Source organism: Petromyzon marinus, chromosome 28 (genome assembly GCF_048934315.1).
Source record: "Petromyzon marinus isolate PM22_M1 ecotype Great Lakes invasive population chromosome 28, UKy_Petmar_22M1.pri1.0, whole genome shotgun sequence".
NCBI lineage: Eukaryota > Metazoa > Chordata > Hyperoartia > Petromyzontiformes > Petromyzontidae > Petromyzon > Petromyzon marinus.
The window spans coordinates 11,185,111-11,206,838 of record NC_133694.1 but is presented as its reverse complement, the minus strand read 5'-3'; the positions used below and the strand labels follow the sequence as shown (position 1 = coordinate 11,206,838).

Genomic DNA, 21,728 nt, shown 5'->3' with positions numbered 1-21,728 from the left:
GTATAACTTGTTTTTTTTTCTTAATTCATACTCTTTCGGTAAAGTCAAATAAACCTATCACGTAAATAGGTTCAAACAAATCTATCTACTTGACTTTATCGACAGACCCAAAGAATATGAATGCCTGCAGTCATGAAAGCTTTAAGTCAGGATTTATTCATGACATGTCCTACAGCTTAAATATGGAAGTAGCACTCATCTTTGTTGGTGGCCTAAGCCAGCGGTGGAAATTCCACATTCCCATGACAAATAATTTCTTCCTATAGTATGGCCACTTATTCTTTGGGTCTTTCGGTAAAGTCACATTGATAGGTTGTTTTTTTTCAACCTATCTACGTGACTTTACCGAAAGACCCAAAGAATATGAATTCCTGCAGTCACGAAAGCTTTAAGTCAGTGTGGCTGGTCACTGTTGACTTGCCACAAAGCAAGTACGCATTTTATGTTGATTCCAGAGGGATGGTCGGCTTCGTCATCTTCTAAACGGGGTTTGAACTGTTAATGTAGTTGAGCTGTGATGTAGAGTTTCACCAAAGTGATTTGAGCCAAGGGGTCTGTGTAGACTTTGAAACGCATGCGACTTCATCCGTGTAATATTTCACGTGATCTGGTGTATGTCTGTGTAACGCGTTACGACTCGCTTTTAAAACATCAGTTGGTTTTAGAGTTGTTTTGTCTTTTTTTAACCAACTGGAAATTGAAGAGGGGAAGGGGACAATACAAGGGGAGAAAAGGGGTACAGGGGGTGGTAATCCATTTTGATGATATCGGCCTCATGTCTGCACCTCCGATTAGCACGGTTGGCTATGTACGGTGCAAAATAAGTTCTACATACAGACATTTTGTATCGATGACAGGGAAGGAGAGTTCAAATGTTTAATATTAATCATCTTTGAATGCGATCCTTTGTCGTTTGTATAACGGAAGAGTTTGTTTTATCAAAGCGTGCATCAATGTTCATCAGTAACGCCGTCTCACATCCAAAACTGACGTCCCATACAGTACTTAATTTCATGTAATACAATTTTGTTCATTAAAACATCTTCTTTGTTTAAAAACACCCCCACATGTGTTTGACGTGCTTCCGTAAAGAATTTCAGTTTTATGTGTATCGTCCGGTTTTCAGATATTGCATAATCACGTTATGCACATGCTTGATCAAAATGATTGGGCAAAATGCATTGCCATTCATGGTAATACCATTCTCTCATGACAGCGTTGATGTGAATATCACATTGACACACAGCAGCCACAAACAGACACACCACAAACCATATATGAAGGTAATCGAATGCACGTTCATATGCATTCATTTGATGTATACCAACATGTTACGATTCATGCACCTTGCATGCTGATGTATACCATGTCTATAACAATACAAGTCAGTACATTTGTACAATTCGAGTTAATAAAGCACCTAAAGACATCCGTTTTCTCTTTAACACGACCTATAAATCTAGAATACGTTTTGAATTTATGCAATGCTCTCTTATATCGAAACAAGACCCTGGTTATACAACTCTAGCCAAACCGCCACGTACCGATTGTGTGGGAAGATGTCACTGTGTGAAGTGACGTGAGCTTGTAAATTGGAATTGCCGGTACAAAAATGATCAGCTTTCCATTGTTTTACGTTAACGTCACAACAGCCAGGGGCAATAGGGGGTCTATGGATAGGTTTATGGATCCGTTAGGGGTCTTATTTACATTTTATTGTGGCTATAAAAGGTGTGGTTTTTAAAAAGTATTACCCGTTGTCAAAATACAGTCATAGTGTCTGCACGAGCATGCAATGGGGGGCAGCACTTACCATCTCTCTCGTGTCTCTGAATCAGTGGTGGAAATTCCATATTCTCAGTTCACGAAATCACGCTTTGAGGTGCATAAATCATTACATGTTTTAACTTGATGCAGATATATTTAGATACTATTTTGAATACATTAAAAAAATGGTCTTTTGGGACAATGCATCGCTGTGTGGTCTTTAAACGATGGTTCGCTTAAGATTTATCCAATTGCACAGTATTTTCTCAGTTCCTTCAGAATTTTAATTACAAATAACGTGTCAATTTATTTTACACTGAAGAACTTATATTCTTGGTTCTTTCGGTAAAGTCACGTAGAAGGGAAACAATAATAAAAATATAAAGCAATAAAACATTTTTTTATTATTTTATTGTTTCCCTTCTACGTGACTTTACCGAAAGAACCAAGAATATGAATCCCTGCAGTCACGAAAGCTTTAAATTGACACTGCAAAACTTGTGTGTGGTCTTGGATTATAAGTGTCCTGTAAAGCCTCACACGTGCAAACCTCATTAATTCTTCGACGCAACTACAATTTCATGGGGAAAAGGTAAAAAGAGGTTCGCACTGGGCTACTTGCGCTATCAGATGCACGTTCTTAGGAGCACGTGGGTCATGTTGCCAAACGCGCAACAAACACATGAAAGCCAAACTTGTGTCCGTGATTGCAGCAGGAGATTAGATTTCGGATTATTTAGTTTCAAATTTGCAGTTTGCTGTTGACATTCATCTTCGCGGCACGAGTGAAGGCTTTGAGAGGCAGCATGAGAATTCCGTATGACGGTGGTTTGTTCGGAGGTGAAGCAAGAATGCTGGATGTCCAAGCCGGCACGGTTCCCATTTGCCTGTTTCTCAAGTTTTTGCTGCTACCGACACATGTGCTCGCCATTGGAATGTGGAATTTCCACCACAGAATTACGGCCAGAGATGAGTGCCGCAACATAGATTTGTTTTGTGTTTATTCAATCAACTACAATGTTAAAAATGTTTCCAGATATTGAAGTACAGTGCGCTGAGCAATTTTTTGTTTTCTAACAAAGCTTGCTGATATTCTGAGAATGTGCGAGTGAAGTTAAAAATTCAGTTTGTGGATTTACTTACATGTTACCTCACGCGTGTTAGCAAAAGGAATGCACCTTTGTTGGAAGCCAGCATGAGTCACTATGTGTGGATAGACTGGCCCCTGCTACTGGAATGTGGAATTTCCATCTCTGGATCAGGCACGCCATTGGAGATGAGCACCACTCCCGCACAATAACTGGAACAGACCAAAAAAAAACCACTGCCTTGACTATTTTTGTGATCAAATCTCATTCCCACAAGTAACACTGTTTACTTCATGTTGAACACGGACATTTTTTTCTTGCCTAATAAAAAAAAATGTGGCCTTCATGGTCTCAGTTGAATGGATCCATTATAGGACGAGAGTTTGCGCACACAGAGTTGAAAAGAAAAAGGCTACAGTTGCATGTAATTCAACAGCGGCCAAAGACATCAAACTGAACATTTCCAAAGCCCAGTGTATGTGTTGTATATACATCTTCTAAAAAAAAAGGGACAATGTTTTGACTTGTGCACGTTGTCATTATATTTAGTTTCATCACCGTCTGCGCTCGTAATCGGTCTCCCTGACGCGCGCTAAAGTGATGATTAAATGAAATTGACCCCCTGGGATTTGCCGGCGATTGTTCCCCAGCCGTAGTGAAACTAGCCCGCACGAGCTGCCTTGAGGGTTTCCTTATAATCCGCTGTTTTTTTTTTACGTGTGTAAATCTGAACAAGGCATTATACCACCATAACCCACTAGTTAAAAATAACAGCAGAAATAGCCATTGGTAGTGCAGCAAATGTCGGTGCAGCATAAATCACACGCACAGCGTGCGTATTTATTTTCATGTCCTGAGGCTTTTTAGGCTTTTTGTGCCCTGTGCGGTTTGGCGATAGCTGCTGCTGGATACATTAAAGCCATGTGCTCATTAGCTAATGAGTTTAGCCTGGTAAAATTAAATCCACGTATATTGGATGAGAAGTGGGAGAATTAAAGTACTGGAGATGAGCATTAACTGCCGGTTTTGCAAACTCCTCAAAGGAAATAAATGTTCCACGGATTGATTATTACCATTATTCCTATGTGGGTGAAAAAAAAATGGCACAACAGCACTAATTTAAGCGCACTCGGCTTGTGCGATTAATCAAACGTACAAGCTCCGTTCTCATGCCTTCACATTGTGTGCTTAATATACCAATTCTGAAATGTAATTTTAAAATGTTAATGGTGGTAACTTATTCTGTCGACTGAGCTTTTGCAAAAATTGGTTTTCTGGATCCAGTTATTTTAAAATTACTTTTTATGTTTTGTATCTCTACCTGTACCATACTATGCATGCCAATGCTTCTCAGTCAATTCTTAAAATGAACATGTACCGATGTTTCTTAGAAATCGGTGTTAAAGTTGGTGTATACTGTACTTGGACAATCAATCATTGGGGTAGCACTTGTTTCTGTTGTAGGCCATGAACCAGCATTGTATATTCCACATTCCTTTGACACAAGCCAGTCTTTCCATACACAACCTCGGTTTAATTTTGTGCAAAGTGGAATTTATTTTGGCTGCAAGCCTGTGTAAATATCTGAGTGCATCTAAACCTCGAAATAGAGTGCATTGCTTTCCAAGGAAGACCTGGGGCTTGTTTGAGTCAGAATTAGTCCTTATTGCCTGTAAGTCAATCTCTCATCTGCAGAGCTGTTTTGCTATACCATGATAAATGATTATGTTTACGTTTGTAACCGAGTGCAGTGACATGTTGTGGAATTCTGAAGAAAAAAATAGACTAGGACCGATGTTATTTTAATTCCTCTTTCACTGACACGGACTTTGCCTGTAGCTGCAGGTGTGGTGCATTGCCAGTCTGGTGAAGATGGATGTTGTTTTTCGAGATTACCTTGTCAGGTAGTGGGGGTGGCACAGATGCTTAGCATGGCTTTGGAGATGAGTGCTTAGAAAATCTGACGGCGAGAGGAGCAATGCGGGTTAAGGAGGGCACACGATATTTCCAGATATCTCATTTGTTTGTAAGGGACCAGAAATAGGAAAACCATTGTATACTGGGAGAATAATTTAAGAAGGCATTGGTGAGGGCAGAGATGGGCTGATGAGTTAGGATACTCAATACAGTGTTTTCTTGGGTCTCGTGAGTATTCGTTGGTGCTGATGTGCATCATTGGTCTGAAGACGGTGATGGAAATTCAGCATTTCTGTGAAAGTGGCCACACTCTACATTGGGTGACCGCTGTTTATTTCCTTCAAAGTGGTTAAATGTGGAGTTTTCCCATTATGAGTGGGTTATTATAAATCATAGTCCTAATATAATTTAGCCTGGAATCCTCATTGAGTCTCAATAGTCTTTTTCAAGAGAGTCTTGCATTGATATTTTTGGTCAATTCCCCCTCATGGGAATTTTGCATAAATATAAATCATAAAAAATGTTTCAGGTGACTAATGTGTTGATCTTTTTTGCATAAAAATATATTATCTCTGCCTTTTGACATTTAGCTGCATGGTGATAGTTAAGTTGGAAGCAGATTGTATCTGCCAAATAATTTTAACTTTTTTAACATTATCGGCGGAACTTTTTGCAAATGTCAGTGAGTTGTGTGCTGGGTCTGTGCTTACTTGGCAGATTAATGGTGAAGGCAGGCAGCGTTCACCGTTGTGTAATGCCCTGCCCGCTTTGGCGTCGTAGCACTTGTGGAAACAGCAACTTCCCTCAGTGAAATTGCATTTCTCTTGGACAAGGAAGCTGACATTTTGGCTGCCATTCATTGCATCCCAATGTGCTTCGTGATGTTTGTTTTTCAATTTCTTGAACTAAACAGGTCACAACTTGTCTTACTGAAAGCAATTAAATAGTTTTTTTTTTATAACTCAACTAAAACTAAGCTTTTAACTTTACCATATAAGGCCCATTGAGCTGTATTGCTGTTTTTTAGAAGCGACCCGGCTGAAAATGGTAGCTCAACAAAGTGTTTTATCATCGTCATGTGGAAATGTATAGCAGCCACATACTCTAAATGAATGTTGATTCTAAATGTGGAGGAGCCGGAGAAAAACCCACGCAACCACGGGGAGACAATACGCAAACTACAATTATACAGGCGCCAACATCGGGATCGAACTCGGGACCTCCTGCATACCGGGCGAGGTAGTTAACATCTCGCCACCATGGCACCCAATGAACCTTATACATTATACATAGTTAAATTGCTCGCTTAGTTTTATTGGGTCGTTTTCAATGCGTTAGAGAAAACGTCTGTGGCTAATACATAATTAAATACATATACAGTGGTACCCCGGAGATCGAACTTTATTCGCTCCAGAAGGCCATTCGAACACCGATTTGTTCGAACACCGAATTAATTGTCCCCATAAGAATGAAATTAAATGACATTAATTGGTTCCAGACACAAGAAATCTCTCATTATAAAGCATTTTTACACGAAGTTTACAGTAATTACATGCATAAAATCATACAAAAAAAATCAAGAAACAATAAATAAATGGAATAAATGAATACATATATGGAATAAATGAAATAAATAAACATTGAACTTCACTTTACCTGTAGTAAGGAGAGTTGATGGCTTGAGTGGAAGGTGGTGAGAAGGAGGAGGTGGTGAAACCTTTGTCTGGGCAAGTGTCATCCACGCTGCCCATACGCGTCTCAGCCGTGTACAAGTTCTTTCAAGGCGCGATTGCCGTTCGACCTCCGAATTTCCTTTGGTTTCCGGGGCAAAAAATGTTCCGAAATATCGTTCGAACACCGATTTGTTCGAGTTCTGGTGCGTTCGATCTCCGAGGTTTTACTGTACAGTATTTGGTCATTGGGGAATGACATGGTAATTTCTTGGTTGTAATACAAGTGAGTGAGCTGCACGCATACATTACACTCACACAAGATGACCCAGCTTACAAATTGCACAAACCTGCCTTAGGCAGCAACAGGCAACAGTATAGATCTCGTGACGTATATCAATTTAAAAAAAAAATCTTATTTTACATTTTATGAAAAATGTTCACGGTTAATAATCATGAAATGCGTCATCATTCATTGACAGCAGATAAAGATGTATCTGACGGACAGTGCCTCCGTCTATCAATCCACACTCTTACTCTCTGGGTCTTTCGGTAAAGTCACGTAGATAGAAAAAAATCAATAAAAAAATCACGACGTTTCGATGGCAACACAAGCAATCGTCTTCAGGTGAAAAAATACAGCAGGCAGACTTCTGCCTGTCTCAGCAGTCCGCCTGCTGTATTTCTTCACCTGAAGGCGATTGCTTGTGTTGCGATTGAAACGTCGTGATTTTTATAAATTTTTTATATTTTTTTCTATCTACGTGACTTTACCGAAAGACCCAGAATTCCTGCAGTCGCGAAAGCTTTAAGTCAAGATTTATCAATCCACAGTTTTGTGATTCAAAGTTGTATTAGTTTCTTCGCCCAAAAACATCAAAGTCAATATCATTCTTGCAACACGTGCAATGCCGCACCACATTTCACCAAATAAAATGCAAAACATAGTCCTCGCTCTTGTTATGCATGAATGTGCTCACATTCACATAAACAAAACCTTCCTTCTAGATTTGAAGCTTTCGTGACTGCAAGGATTCATACTCTTGGGTTTTTTTTTCCGGTAAAGGCACGTAGGTAAAATAAAAATAAAACAAAACAATTAAATCACGACGCTGCATCTTGATGCAGCAATCTTGCTGTGACTGTTCCACCTGAAGACGGAAGCTCGTGTTGCCTCCGAAACGTCGTGATTTAATTGTTTTCTTTTATTTTTATTTTACCTACGTGACTTTACCGAAAAAAAACAAAGAGTAAAAAAAAACCTTCCTTTTTTGAAACCTGTTATTTCTTAGGAACCAATTTCTTTATAAAGCCGGCTTCAAAATGGGCGTGATCTTGGAATATAAAACATGTGTGGCGTTTGAACAGTGCTGGCATCAATTAGTATACCATGCCGCTGCTGGAGGCTTGGTCACGTTTCTCCTGGTTTCTTGGAAAAGACTGCAAGTTGTGTGTGTGTGTATGGCGGGGCGGGGGGGTGCAGGGTGCAGCTCCTGGAAGGTAATTCCCAGTAAAGTCTCACCGTATCATGTCCGATCCTTATTCCTTCACCTTTATCAGGTCCCAGGTCAAAGTGGTGAGGGCCCAACTCTGTGGTTGAGCTAGGCTGTAGTGAAGGGGCAGCAGGTGAGGCAATCTGTGCCAGGCCTCGTGTCCTGGGGGGCCTCACAATGAGCCGAGGTTGGCCTCAGAGGAGGCCTCGATTTTCCCTGGGCCTTCAAAATCGTTTTAAACTATAAAGCTTTTAACTATATTTTTTATTTATCAGGTATAGCCCACTGAGCTTTATCAGAAGTCACCTGGCCACAAATGATAGCCAAATGAAGTGGCTTATCACGTGGCAATGTATAGCAGCCAAATACTCAAAACGCGTGATGTTGATTTTAAATGTGGAGGGAAAAACCGGAGGACCTTGAGAAAAATCCACGCGACCCTGGGGAAAGAGACACCGCAAACTTCAAATATCCAGCAAGCGTCAGGGTCGGGATCAAACCCATGCCCTTCCTGTATACCAGGCGAGGCACTTCACATCTCGCCACAACAATCAATTTATAGTACTGTATTGTAAAACGCAAAACAAATTTGGTCAATGGGCCTTCTTTAATAATATATACTATTGACATATTGCACACTGTAATTCAAACACATTTACAGTCCTTTATATACATCCTGTATACAAAACAGCATAATACATACCTAGCTATTACCATCACTCTGCATGTTTACACGACTATTATAAAGCAAAGGGTAATTGCATAGACATAATTATGTCGTTATATCCATAATATATCTGGATAATATGTTTTAGCATATTAAACATTCTTTGTTAAAAATCTGAGCAATGTATCATCTTTCATGGTAAATAACAGTGGTAAACCAGAGGATGTGGAGAAAAATCCACGTGACCACGGGGAGAACATTCAAACTCTAAATATACAGGCGTCAGGGTCGGGATCGAACCCCCAACTTCCTGTACACAAGGCGAGGTAGTTAATATCTCGCCTTCGCTGTGCCCTTTTGGCGGCCTTGCAAATGAGCATTCGGCATGGCTCATGACCATTGGCTTCCCCAAAACCCATTATTGATAATTCCACATTACCTTGCCGGGGCCAAGTCTATTTGTGAGCCGATCACTGTTGACCTCCCATAGCAAACCCCCGAGAGGATGATGGAACTGAATTTGAGCTCGTGGCTTTTCCATTGGGATTCAAGCTCACTATCACAGTGCAGTTCTCCATTGGCAGATGCTCATGCATTATTGACAGGTGGTACATTATTTGATTATATACGTATTTTAAACAACATTGGGCAGGCACTGAGAGATGTGGGTTTATATATACTCCCCAGCTGGTGTTCTTTGGGACAAAATGGGAACTACATTTTTATTGCACTCCCCAACATGATTTTTTAGCAGCTTTTATTAAAATGTCCATACATTGCAAACTATACTATACACACCGACGTGGGCCAATATGGAGCAATGTTTTCCAGAAATATATATTTAATCATGCAAACTATGGTCCAGTTTAAAACTTTCTGAGTCTTAATAGTAAAATGTGGACTCTCCAACAGGCAGTACTCTGCAGATGAGACTTGGAATGTTTAAACTGGTCCAGAGTTTATCTTTAAACAAATGCGGTGGAATACATTGATCCACAAGGCCCCATAGGCTGATGGACTACGGTGCTATATTATCCACAATAACGTTTTTTTAGGGTTAGATCACATCAATATAAATATGTCGTTAAACCCACAACCATATCACACAATGTCATATTTTTTGTTTGATTGTGAAGGGCATTTCCACAAATGAGACCTTAACGAAAATTTCAAAATCTTCTGAGTGATCCTTACTATTTGGTGATACAGTGGTGCACAAATAAATAAATACTCAGCTGTGAAAAAGGGCCATTGACCTTCTTCATAGTCTTATATACTTTTTATTTTTAAGTATTACATACTTTGTCTCTATAAGGCAGTGTTATTGACAAATGTGTTGTCCTTTTTTCATCGATGCTTATAATACATGTAATATGTTGTCTTTCAGTTCACGATATCTGTATATCGTGAACTGAAAGACTCATTACATGTGTAGGGGTGCTATGGGGAATAAACACATGGCACGGGAAGGTGTGGTTCACCCACACCTTGGTGGCTACAACAACGTCCGCTAAGGCTCCAGTGGGTATAAAGTGCGGGGAGCCAGGGAGCTCGGGGCAGAGTGTGGGGCCCGAGGCTGAAGCAACCAGTGAAGAAAGAAGGCCAGCTAGGTGAGACCCTGGAACTCCTGTGACTGCTGCCCTTTTCAGGGCCGGCACAGCAAGCCAGTGGTGCGGCCCCAGAGCCCCAGAGTCAGAGTCCTTCTAAGGGCCGGCCTGGTCGGCGGGGTGCCGAGATCTGTGCCTAACCAGGGCCAGATCTGATAGCCTCCCTTAGAGCCCTACCAGGAGGAACTGGGAGCCTAGAGCTTAGGCTAGAGAGCCTGGGGTGTGTTCCTGAGTTATACGGGTGGAGGGGCCGCTACCCCTTCTAGTGTAACCCTTGTTAAGGTTTAAATAAATAGTGCTGCTTCTATTCTGCCGTCTCCGTGTCCTGGAACCCACTACACATGGAATATGACCGTGTGAATGGAAAATGCCTATGTTTTATACCGTGGCATTTATGAGCATTTTTCCATTTTCCAAAAAGTTGAACAAATTCACAGTTCTAATAGGTTGAAATACTTTTCTCAGTTGAAAATTACTTCATGGTTATGCTCATAATCATGCCCATATTGAATAGCAATAATAATATTTGTATTGCCCTTTTGTTAATCCACTGCTGGATGAAGACCAGCCAGCACAGTTGTTATTGGGGTTTGTTTAACCATACTTCACCACGCTGGTCAGTGCACGGGTTGGTGAAGTGGACGCCCAGGACAAGCAGTTCAGATAGCGCTCGCCACTTATGTTAATCGTGGCCGGGCATCCAATTCGGGTCGCTGGATTAAAATAGCTCGGTGCACTATCCACTGAGCCACCCGCTCTACCACCACCTACATCTTCAGTGTCCGAAATGTTACGTTCAAAATCGTGGAACTGCCTTTATGTAATTTAATTACGGTGGACCTTGAGCTGAAAGTGTAGCATAATGATGGATGATGCCATTTTTCAGCATCGTATTGGTTTTGTGTAGCCGGTGACCTCATTTCGGGAAGTCGAGCGGTATTAAACACAAGCAAAGACGCCCGCTGTCTGCTCACACTGGGGGTGTGTTTGGGTTCACTTTGTACATGTGACATTCTTGGAAAGGAATGTGTTGGAGATGTAGAGACTGCCTGCCCCTAGGGGATTAATTTAATTCGAAACTCGTTCAAATTAAACAAGCGGCAGAAAGCTCTTAATATATCCCTCGAGATAACGCGCGTGGGAGGCCTGCGCAGGGGCTTATGACTGTGCTCGCAGATATTTTATTCTTTTAAGGATCTGACATGCTGGCTTGAAGGAGTATGCAACTCAAAGACTAAATAGCTCTTAGTTCACGGATGCTTACCCAGTTGGGATGTAATTATTCCATCAATTACATTCATAGTTGAAGCTACCCCAGGCGCTTTGATGGGCTACCGCCATGAACAAGTTAGGGATTGTCATCGGGCTGTATTTCAAACCTGCCTTCACGAGGAAGTGGAGCTGTTGCAGCCTGTTCCTTTAATAAAAAAAAAGCACTTGGCAAGCCGATTGCTTCCAAGTTTTTTCCCCAACATATTTCTTGAAGAGCTTCATTGCATCGTGTAAGACTTACACCATAGAAATGGTCATTGTGATTTTGAAACCCTTGGCAACGGCGTGTGCATTGGGTTCTTGAAAGGAAAAATTTCGCGTGGCAATAGGAATGATGACATGACCCAAAAAGAGAAACACGTCATCGCTTGCAAGCTGACGTTATTGCCTTTTTTTCCCAAGGATAGTTTTTTGAGTGGGTAACTTTTGAAAGCGAGATCAGTTATACTTAAATGTTCGTAGATGAATGCATATCATGGGACCTTTTTTGCCAGTATCAATGTATGAAAAACAAGAATAGGTTTTACAATTTCTGGCAATAAAGCACCAGAGGAATGAATGTCTTATCCTTAATTTAAAATGTGTTATATCCCATCGTGACCAAAAGTCAGTTTTTGGGAGGAGATGTTCTAGGTGTTATACGGATATTGTTCTATGTTCTGTTGACAAACACAGCTGTGGTTAAAGAGGACATCGCAGATAAGTTTAAGCAAGAACAAATCACTCAGACGTTTTCTCTCAAAGAATACTCATTTGTGGTCATGGTTGTGTCTACGGCATTGTGAATATGTATCCCTCCGATGGCTATAACACCTCTTTTATTCATGGTGGTGACCACTCCACTGTTCGGGCTCAAATCCTGCATGGTTTATGAAATATGATGAGATCAGGCACATTTCGGGTGATTTGATCAGTGGTTCATGACTTAATATTTATCAGAAATCGTGCCCAAGATGTTGATGTTTGTTGTGGCTTTGATATGATTGAGATGCACACGTGTTTTCACGGGCCTGGCTAAAGGATGCACAGAGGTTGAGTGGGCTATGTGAACCGATTTGTGTCTCTCCCACAGTGGTTTACGAGCATCGCTCCAGGCTGGAGAAGTCCCTGCAGAGGGAGAGGGGTGACCACAAGAAGACCAAGGAAGGTGTGTATGCATGTGTGTCTGTACAGTGCACCTATAGCTTGGCATATGCGCTGCGGCGACAGCACCGTCACTTCGGGCCAAAAGACAACAGTGCACATGGTGCATACAGTGCGTTGTGTTTGCAGCAAAAAACAAATAACACACGGCTTGGCAAGTTCAAATTGCAAAGCGTGATGCACAGAGCTTACTTGGGCACGAGGGCCACATCGCATGGGAAGTTGGCATGTACCTATCCGCTCGAGTTAACTCTCCTTGCCTGATTATCCCCGTCTCATTCCAATTAATTGCCATGATTGTGGTCAAGATTCAACTGAAGCATCGGTTTTATTTTGTCATATGCTACACTGTTTGTACTGTCTCATAATTTGTGCATTTCCTGTGCCGTTTCCACTATCTCCTATTTGTTTCATCTTGTCCAAATACACATGCAGCATACATTTGTACACATCACTCGGTGTGTATTTATCGTAACCGTAAAAAAGATTTGCCGATGAATTGAGAAATCACGACACGTACAGTGAGGGAAAAAAGTATTTGATCCCCTGCCGATTTTGTACGTTTGCCCACTGACAAAGAAATGACCAGTCTATAATTTTAATGGTAGGTTTATTTGAACAGTGAGAGACAGAATAACAACAAAAAAACCCAGAAAAACGCATGTCAAAAATATTATGAATTGATTTGCATTTTAATGAGGGAAATAAGTATTTGACCCCTCTGCAAAACATGACTTAGTACTTGGTGGCAAAACCCTTGTTGGCAATCACAGAGGTCAGACGTTTCTTGTAGTTGGCCACCAGGTTTGCACACATCTCAGGAGGAATTTTGTCCCACTCCACTTTGCAGATCTTCTCCAAGTCATTAAGGTTTCGAGGCTGACGTTTGGCAACTCGAGCCTTCAGCTCCCTCCACAGATTTTCTATGGGATTAAGGTCTGGAGACTAGCTAGGCCACTCGAGGACCTTAATGTGCTTCTCTTGAGCCACTCCTTTGTTGCCTTGGCCGTGTGTTTTGGGTCATTGTCATGCTGGAATACCCATCCACGACCCATTTTCAATGCCCTGGCTGTGGGTAGGAGGTTCTCACCCAAGATTTGATGGTACATGGCCCCCTCCATCCCTTTGATGCGGTGAAGTTGTCCTGTCCCCTTAGCAGAAAAACACCCCCAAAGCATAATGTTTCCACCTCCATGTTTGACGGTGGGGATGGTGTTCTTGGGGTCATAGGCAGAATTCCTCCTCCTCCAAACACGGCGAGTTGAGTTGATGCCAAAGAGCTCCATTTTGGTCTCATCTGACCACAACACTTTCACCCAGTTGTCCTCTGAATCATTCAGATGTTCATTGGCAAACTTCAGACGGGCATGTATATGTGCTTTCTTGAGCAGGGGGACCTTGCGGGTGCTGCAGGATTTCAGTCTTTCACGGCGTAGTGTGTTACCAATTGTTTTCTTGGTGACTATGGTCCCAGCTGCCTTGAGATCATTGACAAGATCCTCCCGTGTAGTTCTGGGCTGATTCCTCACCGTTCTCATGATCATTGCAACTCCACGACGTGAGATCTTGCATGGAGCCCCAGGCCGAGGGAGATTGACAGTTCTTTTGTGTTTCTTCCATTTGCAAATAATCGCACCAACTGTTGTCACTTTCTCACCAAGCTGCTTGGCAATGGTCTTGTAGCCCATTCCAGCCTTGTGTAGGTCTACAATCTTGTCCCTGACATCCTTGGAGAGCTCTTTGGTCTTGGTCATGGTGGAGAGTTTGGAATCTGATTGATTGATTGCTTCTGTGGACAGGTGTCTTTTATACAGGTAACAAGTTGAGATTAGGAGCACTCCCTTTAAGAGTGTGCTCCTAGTCTCAGCTCGTTACTGGTATAAAAGACACCTGGGAGCCAGAAATCATTTTATCAATTTATAACATTTATCAATTTATAACATTTTTGACATGCGGTTTTCTGGATTTTGTTGTTATTATTCTGTCTCTCACTGTTCAAATGAACCTACCATTAAAATTATAGACTGATCATTTCTTTGTCAGTGGGCAAACGTACACAATCAGCAGGGGATGAAATACTTTTTTCCCTCCCTGTATCTCAATGTTTTGTGCGTGCAGCAAGGCACATGTGGGACAGGCTGCAACACGCACAGAGGGGCGGCACGCACGTCGCTTAGAACGCAGCGCGTAGGCCACCGATGCTCTAACATGAGACGGTCATAGTAATGGTTTGCACATCTAGTTATCCAGTTTTGGAAGTGAGACACACCCAGAGCAAATGGGCCCGTCGGTACTCGTGCATAAATATGCGCACCATAGTGCTTGCTTCCTGGCCCACACAGGCATTCGTCTGGCTACCGGAGACCTATCGTCAAACGAAGAATAAAGAACACACGGAATGGGCCAGGCATGCCATACGGGTGGGGGGGTGGGGGGGGCGGCACCACCGCCACAGATAGCACGACACGTGACGCACGCACGGAACACGACGTGCGGGCAGCAGACGACCGCCTTTGATGAATTTGGCAGCGCCGTGTTGGCGGCTATTGGCACTCACCGCACGAGCCAAATGCACGTGGAACATTTAACCGCAGATGTCCAGGCTGGACGTTTACAACCGTGAACATTTTTTTATTTTTCTGCAAGACTGTCCCCACCTTGCCCCCTTCCTCAAATGGTTTGTCCTCGTTTGACACATGTAATTTGCCATGTCTGCTGGAGGTGCTGGTTTCTACCTACTTTGCACATGACTGGTTCGCTGATCAACAGTGACAAATTATAGCAAACCCAACACTGCGGTTACAGCCTTAAATGAATACCTGGTGCAGTGTGCAAGCATCACTACTGGAGAGACAAAGACGGTCGGGCGTGGTGCTGGCCATCATCCCCTCGTGTACCGTTCTGGCCTTCGTAGGTGCTCACTAACAGAACTTGCCCCAACATTCATCTAAGGAAAGGTGTCGCTCGTAACGGCAGGTGAAAACGAGCAACAGGCCAACAATCAAGTCGCTTGGTGACCCTGAGCCAGTGGCAGAACTTCCACAATCTCATTACAGGGTCACATGTTTGTACAGGACTACGAAAAAGCTGTATTCAATTTCATGACCCCCAAGGGATGCTGAATTGCAATTTACCCCTGAACTTGAATTGAACTCGCAGAGTTGTGCTTGTGCATCAAGCACTCTAACCGAGCACCACACCAGGCCAGTGGGCAGGTAAGTGGGGTCATTGAAATGCCATAGTGCTGGATTTCAACCTTTGTGAATGCAGAGTGGATCGCCAGTCACTCGGATTAGAGAGCACAGCTCCGGCCCATTACGGCATCACTTTTACCCAAGGTTACAAAACTGCTGCAGTAAAGCTCAGATATTGCAGCCTTAGCGGGCGTGTTAATTCCCATAGGCCCGGGTGTTGTTTGTACCAATAATTATCTGATTGAGGTTTTTTTTCTGTTTGCAATGCAGATTTCCTGCTTTACAAGCTGGAGGTGCAGGAGAATCTGAGCAAGGATAAGGTACTGCACCCATAGTGTCACACACCGACCACTCACCTCCCACATCCCCTGCTGCTTTAGCGATTCATTTCGTGGCTGCTTTATAGTTGTATATAAGCTCCAGTTGTATGGAAGGTTGGGCCAAACTAAGCATTGATTATATCATGTATTTTTCCTGTCATGTTTATATGAGGGTGGAGCGGTGGGCACAGTGGTGAGCCCACTTTGCTATGACACCCAGAGGACCTGAGTTTGATTCCCAGCCATGGTTCACATCAGTGGTGAGTGGTATCTAATTCGGTATTGGGCTCCCACCTTCACAAACCCCCACTGACCAATGTGGGGAAGTATGGTCAAACATCCTCCATGACTGACAATGGTGTGGGAAGACCTTCATCCAGCAGTGAATTAACAGAGGGCTATAAATCATCATTACCACGTTCCTAAATCATAATTATTGTCTCTAAATTTAAAATTCATTTCTTTAGAACTGCTTTTTGTTGTCCTCCCCCCAAAACCTCCGATTAACACGGTTGGCTATTTATTTTTGTGAAAGAAGTTAAATGTACATATGGCTATTAACAATGGTTTGGTCAACCAGCGTACATACATATGGCTATTAACAATGGTTTAGTAAACCAGCATACATACATATGGCTGTTAACAATGGTTTAGTAAACCAGCATACATACATATGGCTATTAACAATGGTTTAGTAAACCAGCGTACATACATATGGTTGTTAACGATGGTTTAGTAAACCAGCGTGCATACATACGGCCATTAACGATGGTTTGGTAAATGGTGTTTTGAAAATATATTGCCTATTGTTTTTTTCTTAATTACATCAGTACTGAACAGTATGCTGAAGCATGTTTTGTCTTCACCAGGGCACACTAATACACAAAGATCCCCCATGTAGCCTTTAACAGACTGTTGGGGCAAGTGCTGTTAGCGAGCAGTGCAATCATTCTCTTGGAAACTCGGTTTTGCTTTTACAGTTCAGCTGTGGTGTCATACAGTGCACAGCAGAAGAGCCACATCCCAGCTGGTGGTGTTTAGTACATTCACACTTGTGGACAGCCTGACCTAAGGGTAGAGTAGGTGGGGGTGGATCCTGTAAAACTTGCTTGAGGATTGGTGTGAGACAGGGATATAATCAGGCAAGGAGAGTTCAGCACACGTGTGAGTGAGTGCGACTGTCCTTATAATAGGAATGCGGGGAGTGGTGGTGCAGTGGTTGGCGCACTGCACGAGGAACCCAGCAACTCGAGTGTGACTCCCATTCACGACTGGCATCAGAGACGATTATCTGAACTGTTGCTGGGCCTCCCCTAGATCGACTCGGCCTCAAAATAGTACCTGGTGTGGTGTGTACACATTCCCACTAGGGAGACAAAGGTGGCCAGGCATAGTGCTGACCATCCCCCCTCCCCACCCCCTTGTCTGCTGTGCTGGCATTTCTTAGGTACTCGCTAACAGCACTTGCCCCAAAAGTCTATTCATGCTCTAGGGGGGATCTTTGTCTTGTCTATGAAATGAAACGTTGGTAGATGCATTCGTTATGCATGACCGCTAAACATCAGAGTCTGGAAGCGTGGGTCACAATGGTGCTCAACTTGACATTATACCCAGATAAGTACACGCACAAGTAAAACTGAATATACTTCTTTAGAAGTGCAAAATATATAAGCACGTGTTCTGGTTTTATACCACACATTGCAATGTTGCCGAGCGAGCTGTAATTTGTTTTGTTGTTTGGGTTCTAATTGGTCCATTTATTTATTCATGCTTAAAATAAGGAACCATCGTGTGGCTTTAGCGACAAATGTCATGAATATTTTTAAAGCTTCTCTCTGCTTAAAGTAAAGCACTGGGGTGGCTTTCATCTCGTTGGTGGAAATTCCACATTCCCATGGTGTGGCCAGTCCCTCCAAAGGACAACCATTGTTGAGTTGACTTCCCACAAAGTACAGACGGTAGCCGGGTTACGGAAGGGTGCGGTTCCCGAGAGCCATCGGTAACCCGAATTTTCCCTATGTCGGAAACTGAAAAATGTTCCCCCATAATCAAAAGATAAATAAGTTCGAGTGGCGGGCAGCCTGACGCCTCACTCCGCGGTATTCATCCGCAACCTCACCGCGCTGTACTACTTGCGCTTACGTAACTAACGCAAACATTTCCACGTACTGAATTTTATTTCGCATGATTTATGGCAACATTTCCGTAAGGGTCTCCCGCAATCCTGGGATTGTCTGTAGTAGTTTGGATGTACATTTGAAATTATTTTAATATTATGTTTTATTTGTTTTGTTCTGCTCGTGCTTACCACTGTGTGTGTGCGCGTGCACGTGTATCCACATGTTGTTTTAAACAGCAAGAATCATTGAACAGATTCAACTCGCTCAATGCCCAGCACCAGATCCTCAAGGTGAGCCATCCTTATCACATATCATTCGATGCTTGGCGTGCACGTAGATGGATAAGGATGGGCTACGTACACGGGACTGCATACTCCACCCAAAGCAACACTGTTGCCTCCAAACGCCTGTTAATGAATATGGCTTTTGTATGCACACTCCACCTTCGGTTACTGTGGTCTCAGTATCTTGTCCTGACAAGACCCAGACCTTTGTCTTCAGTTGTATAACAAATATCGAGTGGAAGATTCTCTTTTAGTGGAGCAGATAACATAAATTATTGTTTAGATGGTGATATAAGCGCCAAATTAGGCACGTGTTATCTCCTAGGGTCACTTTAGAAGAGAAAAACATTTGCCACCTATAAATCTACGATGGCCACAATTTTGCCAAGATGGCCACCATTGTGTCACACAATGTAAATTTTTGATACCCTTTGAGCAGAGATAATAATATGAATTCAAATTTATAATGCACATTCCATCCTCGAATCCCAATGTGTAATGCAGGAAAAGCAGGAAACAAAAACAGAACTCGGGCAACTGACTAAACTAAAGAGGGAAGTCCACTTTAAAGAGATGGATTTTTAAAAGCAGACTTACATCTGCCGACTCTGATTGCCTGATTTCAAGTGGCAAGGCATTCCATAGTTTGGGTGCCACGCTAACAAAAGTCCGATCACCAAAAGAGCGTAACCTACACCTGGGAGTGCTGAGCAGTTGGAGATCAGAAGATCTTAAGGACCTTGATGGATTCCCCACAAAGTTAATTATTGTTGTTCTTAGTGTCTATATCCAGGCTTGTAGTCTAATAAAAAAAATGCTCATAATTCTTAAATGACAAACGAAATTCAAAATGGCCTTTATTTTATGCCAAAAATACATGTTATTTTTAAATATTGATCTGGAGCCTTATTGTGTTTCCACTAATTTTTATACACCGGTTTATTCTACAAAGCAGACTAACTATAGTGATGTGCATTTGAAGCCCAAGCATAACATTGTAAAATCATGATTTAAAGCTTTCTCACGATGTTTTGACCATGGTCGAAACGTCGTGAGAATTTTTATTGTTTTATATATATTTTATTATTTTATTGTTTCCCTTCAACGTGACTTTACCGAAAGAGCTAAGAATATATTGTAAAATCAGTTACTGCATTCTCATAAATACAGGATTAGACACAAATCATCCAAACTGGACAACTCGGCCAATTGTGTAGCGAAAATATAAATAATTGGCGGTCATTTTCAAGTGGCTCACTTCTTATTTTTCTGAAAAGAGACACGATTGTGAATCTCACTCGTGAGTTTTATGATTATCAACATTTAAATAATTCCTAAAAAAATAAATTCCCTTTTCTACTCCACTAAATTTGTCATGTAGGTCAACATGCTCTATTTTAAGCGTTTTATGTAAAAGCTGTTTAAGGCAACCAGCCGCTGGCATCTGATGATAAGAACGGAAACCATGCATCATGCATTGTTTGGTGTAACGTCAGCAAGCGTGCCGTGTTTCCATGACCACTGAGAACTGCTGGCTTGGTTACTTGAACCAGGCCAGACCAGGCGAAGTGCCATATTCCTACGGTAGTTCGCCTGAGCCAAACCAATCAACGAGGAAGGATGGGGCAGGCCCGGCTGCCTGGTACGGTTTAATAACCATGGCGCTGCCACTTTCACACCCTGGCCGATCCTGGAACCACTCGCGGTAGCTCTGGGTGAACGGACAAGCAAGTGGCACGCGCCATGATGTTACTCGCTTGGTTCAATTTTCCAGCCACTGTCCGCAGTCAAAATGCACGGCAGAAGATGGTAAAATTACAAGATTTTTAACTAGCAGCACGGTAAAAGCCCCCATCGAGCCGGACGAAGAGAGGAGGAGTCCTTGTCCGGATAGATGAAGTCGGGTCAGCCACGACTGCATTTAAAATCAATGTGGAAAAAAAATAACTGAATCCCTGATGTAGTGTGTATGTCTAGCCGGTATGTAATAAATATGAGTGTGTGTAGTGTATGTGCGTGGGGTGTGATTGTAACGACCAAAAAAAGTATGGTACGTATGTGTGTACTGTGCTGTCCGTTCATTATATCCAAGGTACCCGAGGGTACGCTGCTCTCCCCACTCCTCCCCCATCCCCCACTACTCGGCCCCTCCCCATAACCCCTTCCGACCATCCTCCACAGCTCCTCCCTTACCGCTAACGTATTACAATATAAGTGCATTTAATCCAGCTTCATTCAAAGTAGACTTAATATAGAATTTTGTGGTGCATCTTATTATGTCTCGCGTAACATTGTAAATTATGTCGTATGTAAATTATTCTGTGGTATTTGCTACGCTCTTGAATTTGAAATACATTGCAGATTTTTTTTTTTACTATTTTATGACTTGGTCCGGCTCAGTGGGAATTCAAAATAGCCAGGGTCTGGCGAGCCTGGATCCTGATGGAGTCTAATCGCATGCATGTAAACATTGATCTATGTTTAAAGCAAACGTTTTGTTTAAACAATGCCTTCCTGACCTCTATCCCTAGCTGCAGTTTGCACGGAGGGTAAAAGGGGTGGCGGTGGCCAATTGTAGAGAGAGTGACTGAGGCCCACAGAGGGCACACTTACCCAGGCCTTGGTGATGCTGCTGGGCCAGACCAGGAACTATTCCTGGGCCAGAAGAGCCCGGGTCCCAGTGGCCGAGGATACGAACCTCCGTACCTTTGTGTGCTTGCTCATCTGGAATGCCAATATAGCCGATGAGCTAAACATACATGCATTATACGCATGTAAAAAGAACAAGGGTTCTGCTTATAAAACGCCACGACATAACATGTATTGTATGCGTGAAACTACAACAGTCGCAGCACGAGGAGCTGAAGCAGCAGTACACAGACATCCACGAGCAACACACGGTGCTGCAGGACACGCACGAGCAAGCGCTGCAGCGGCACCAAGAGGAGCTGGGGCAGCTGCAGCAAGACAAGGACACGGAGATCAGCTCCCTGCATCGTGAGCCCCGTCTTGTCCTGCTCCCATTCCACCCATGTCTAAATGAATTGTATAACGCTTGACATCTTCCACGGTGGACTTGTTGTCGTCTAGGCTGAGCGCCACAGGCGACGGAGTGTTTAATTGAGCCTAGGCAGGTGCCTCCTACCAACATTTTTGAGCCAGGGAACTGCGCACTCTGGAAAAAAA

At 42.7% G+C, this 21,728-nt stretch overlaps 1 protein-coding gene across 5 annotated transcripts in view; it reads left to right on the top strand.

Moving 5' to 3' along the window:
• LOC116947017 (uncharacterized) overlaps positions 1–21,728 on the top strand; it is a 48,197-nt gene that overhangs the window by 6,227 nt on the left and 20,242 nt on the right. For all 5 annotated transcript variants that reach the window (XM_032962366.2, XM_076070201.1, XM_076070202.1 and 2 more), the window contains exons 2-5: positions 12,554–12,628; positions 16,089–16,138; positions 18,495–18,548; positions 21,389–21,539. In XM_032962366.2, the coding sequence (XP_032818257.2) occupies positions 12,554–12,628; positions 16,089–16,138; positions 18,495–18,548; positions 21,389–21,539 (330 nt within the window). The remainder of the gene's footprint in view (positions 1–12,553; positions 12,629–16,088; positions 16,139–18,494; positions 18,549–21,388; positions 21,540–21,728) is intronic.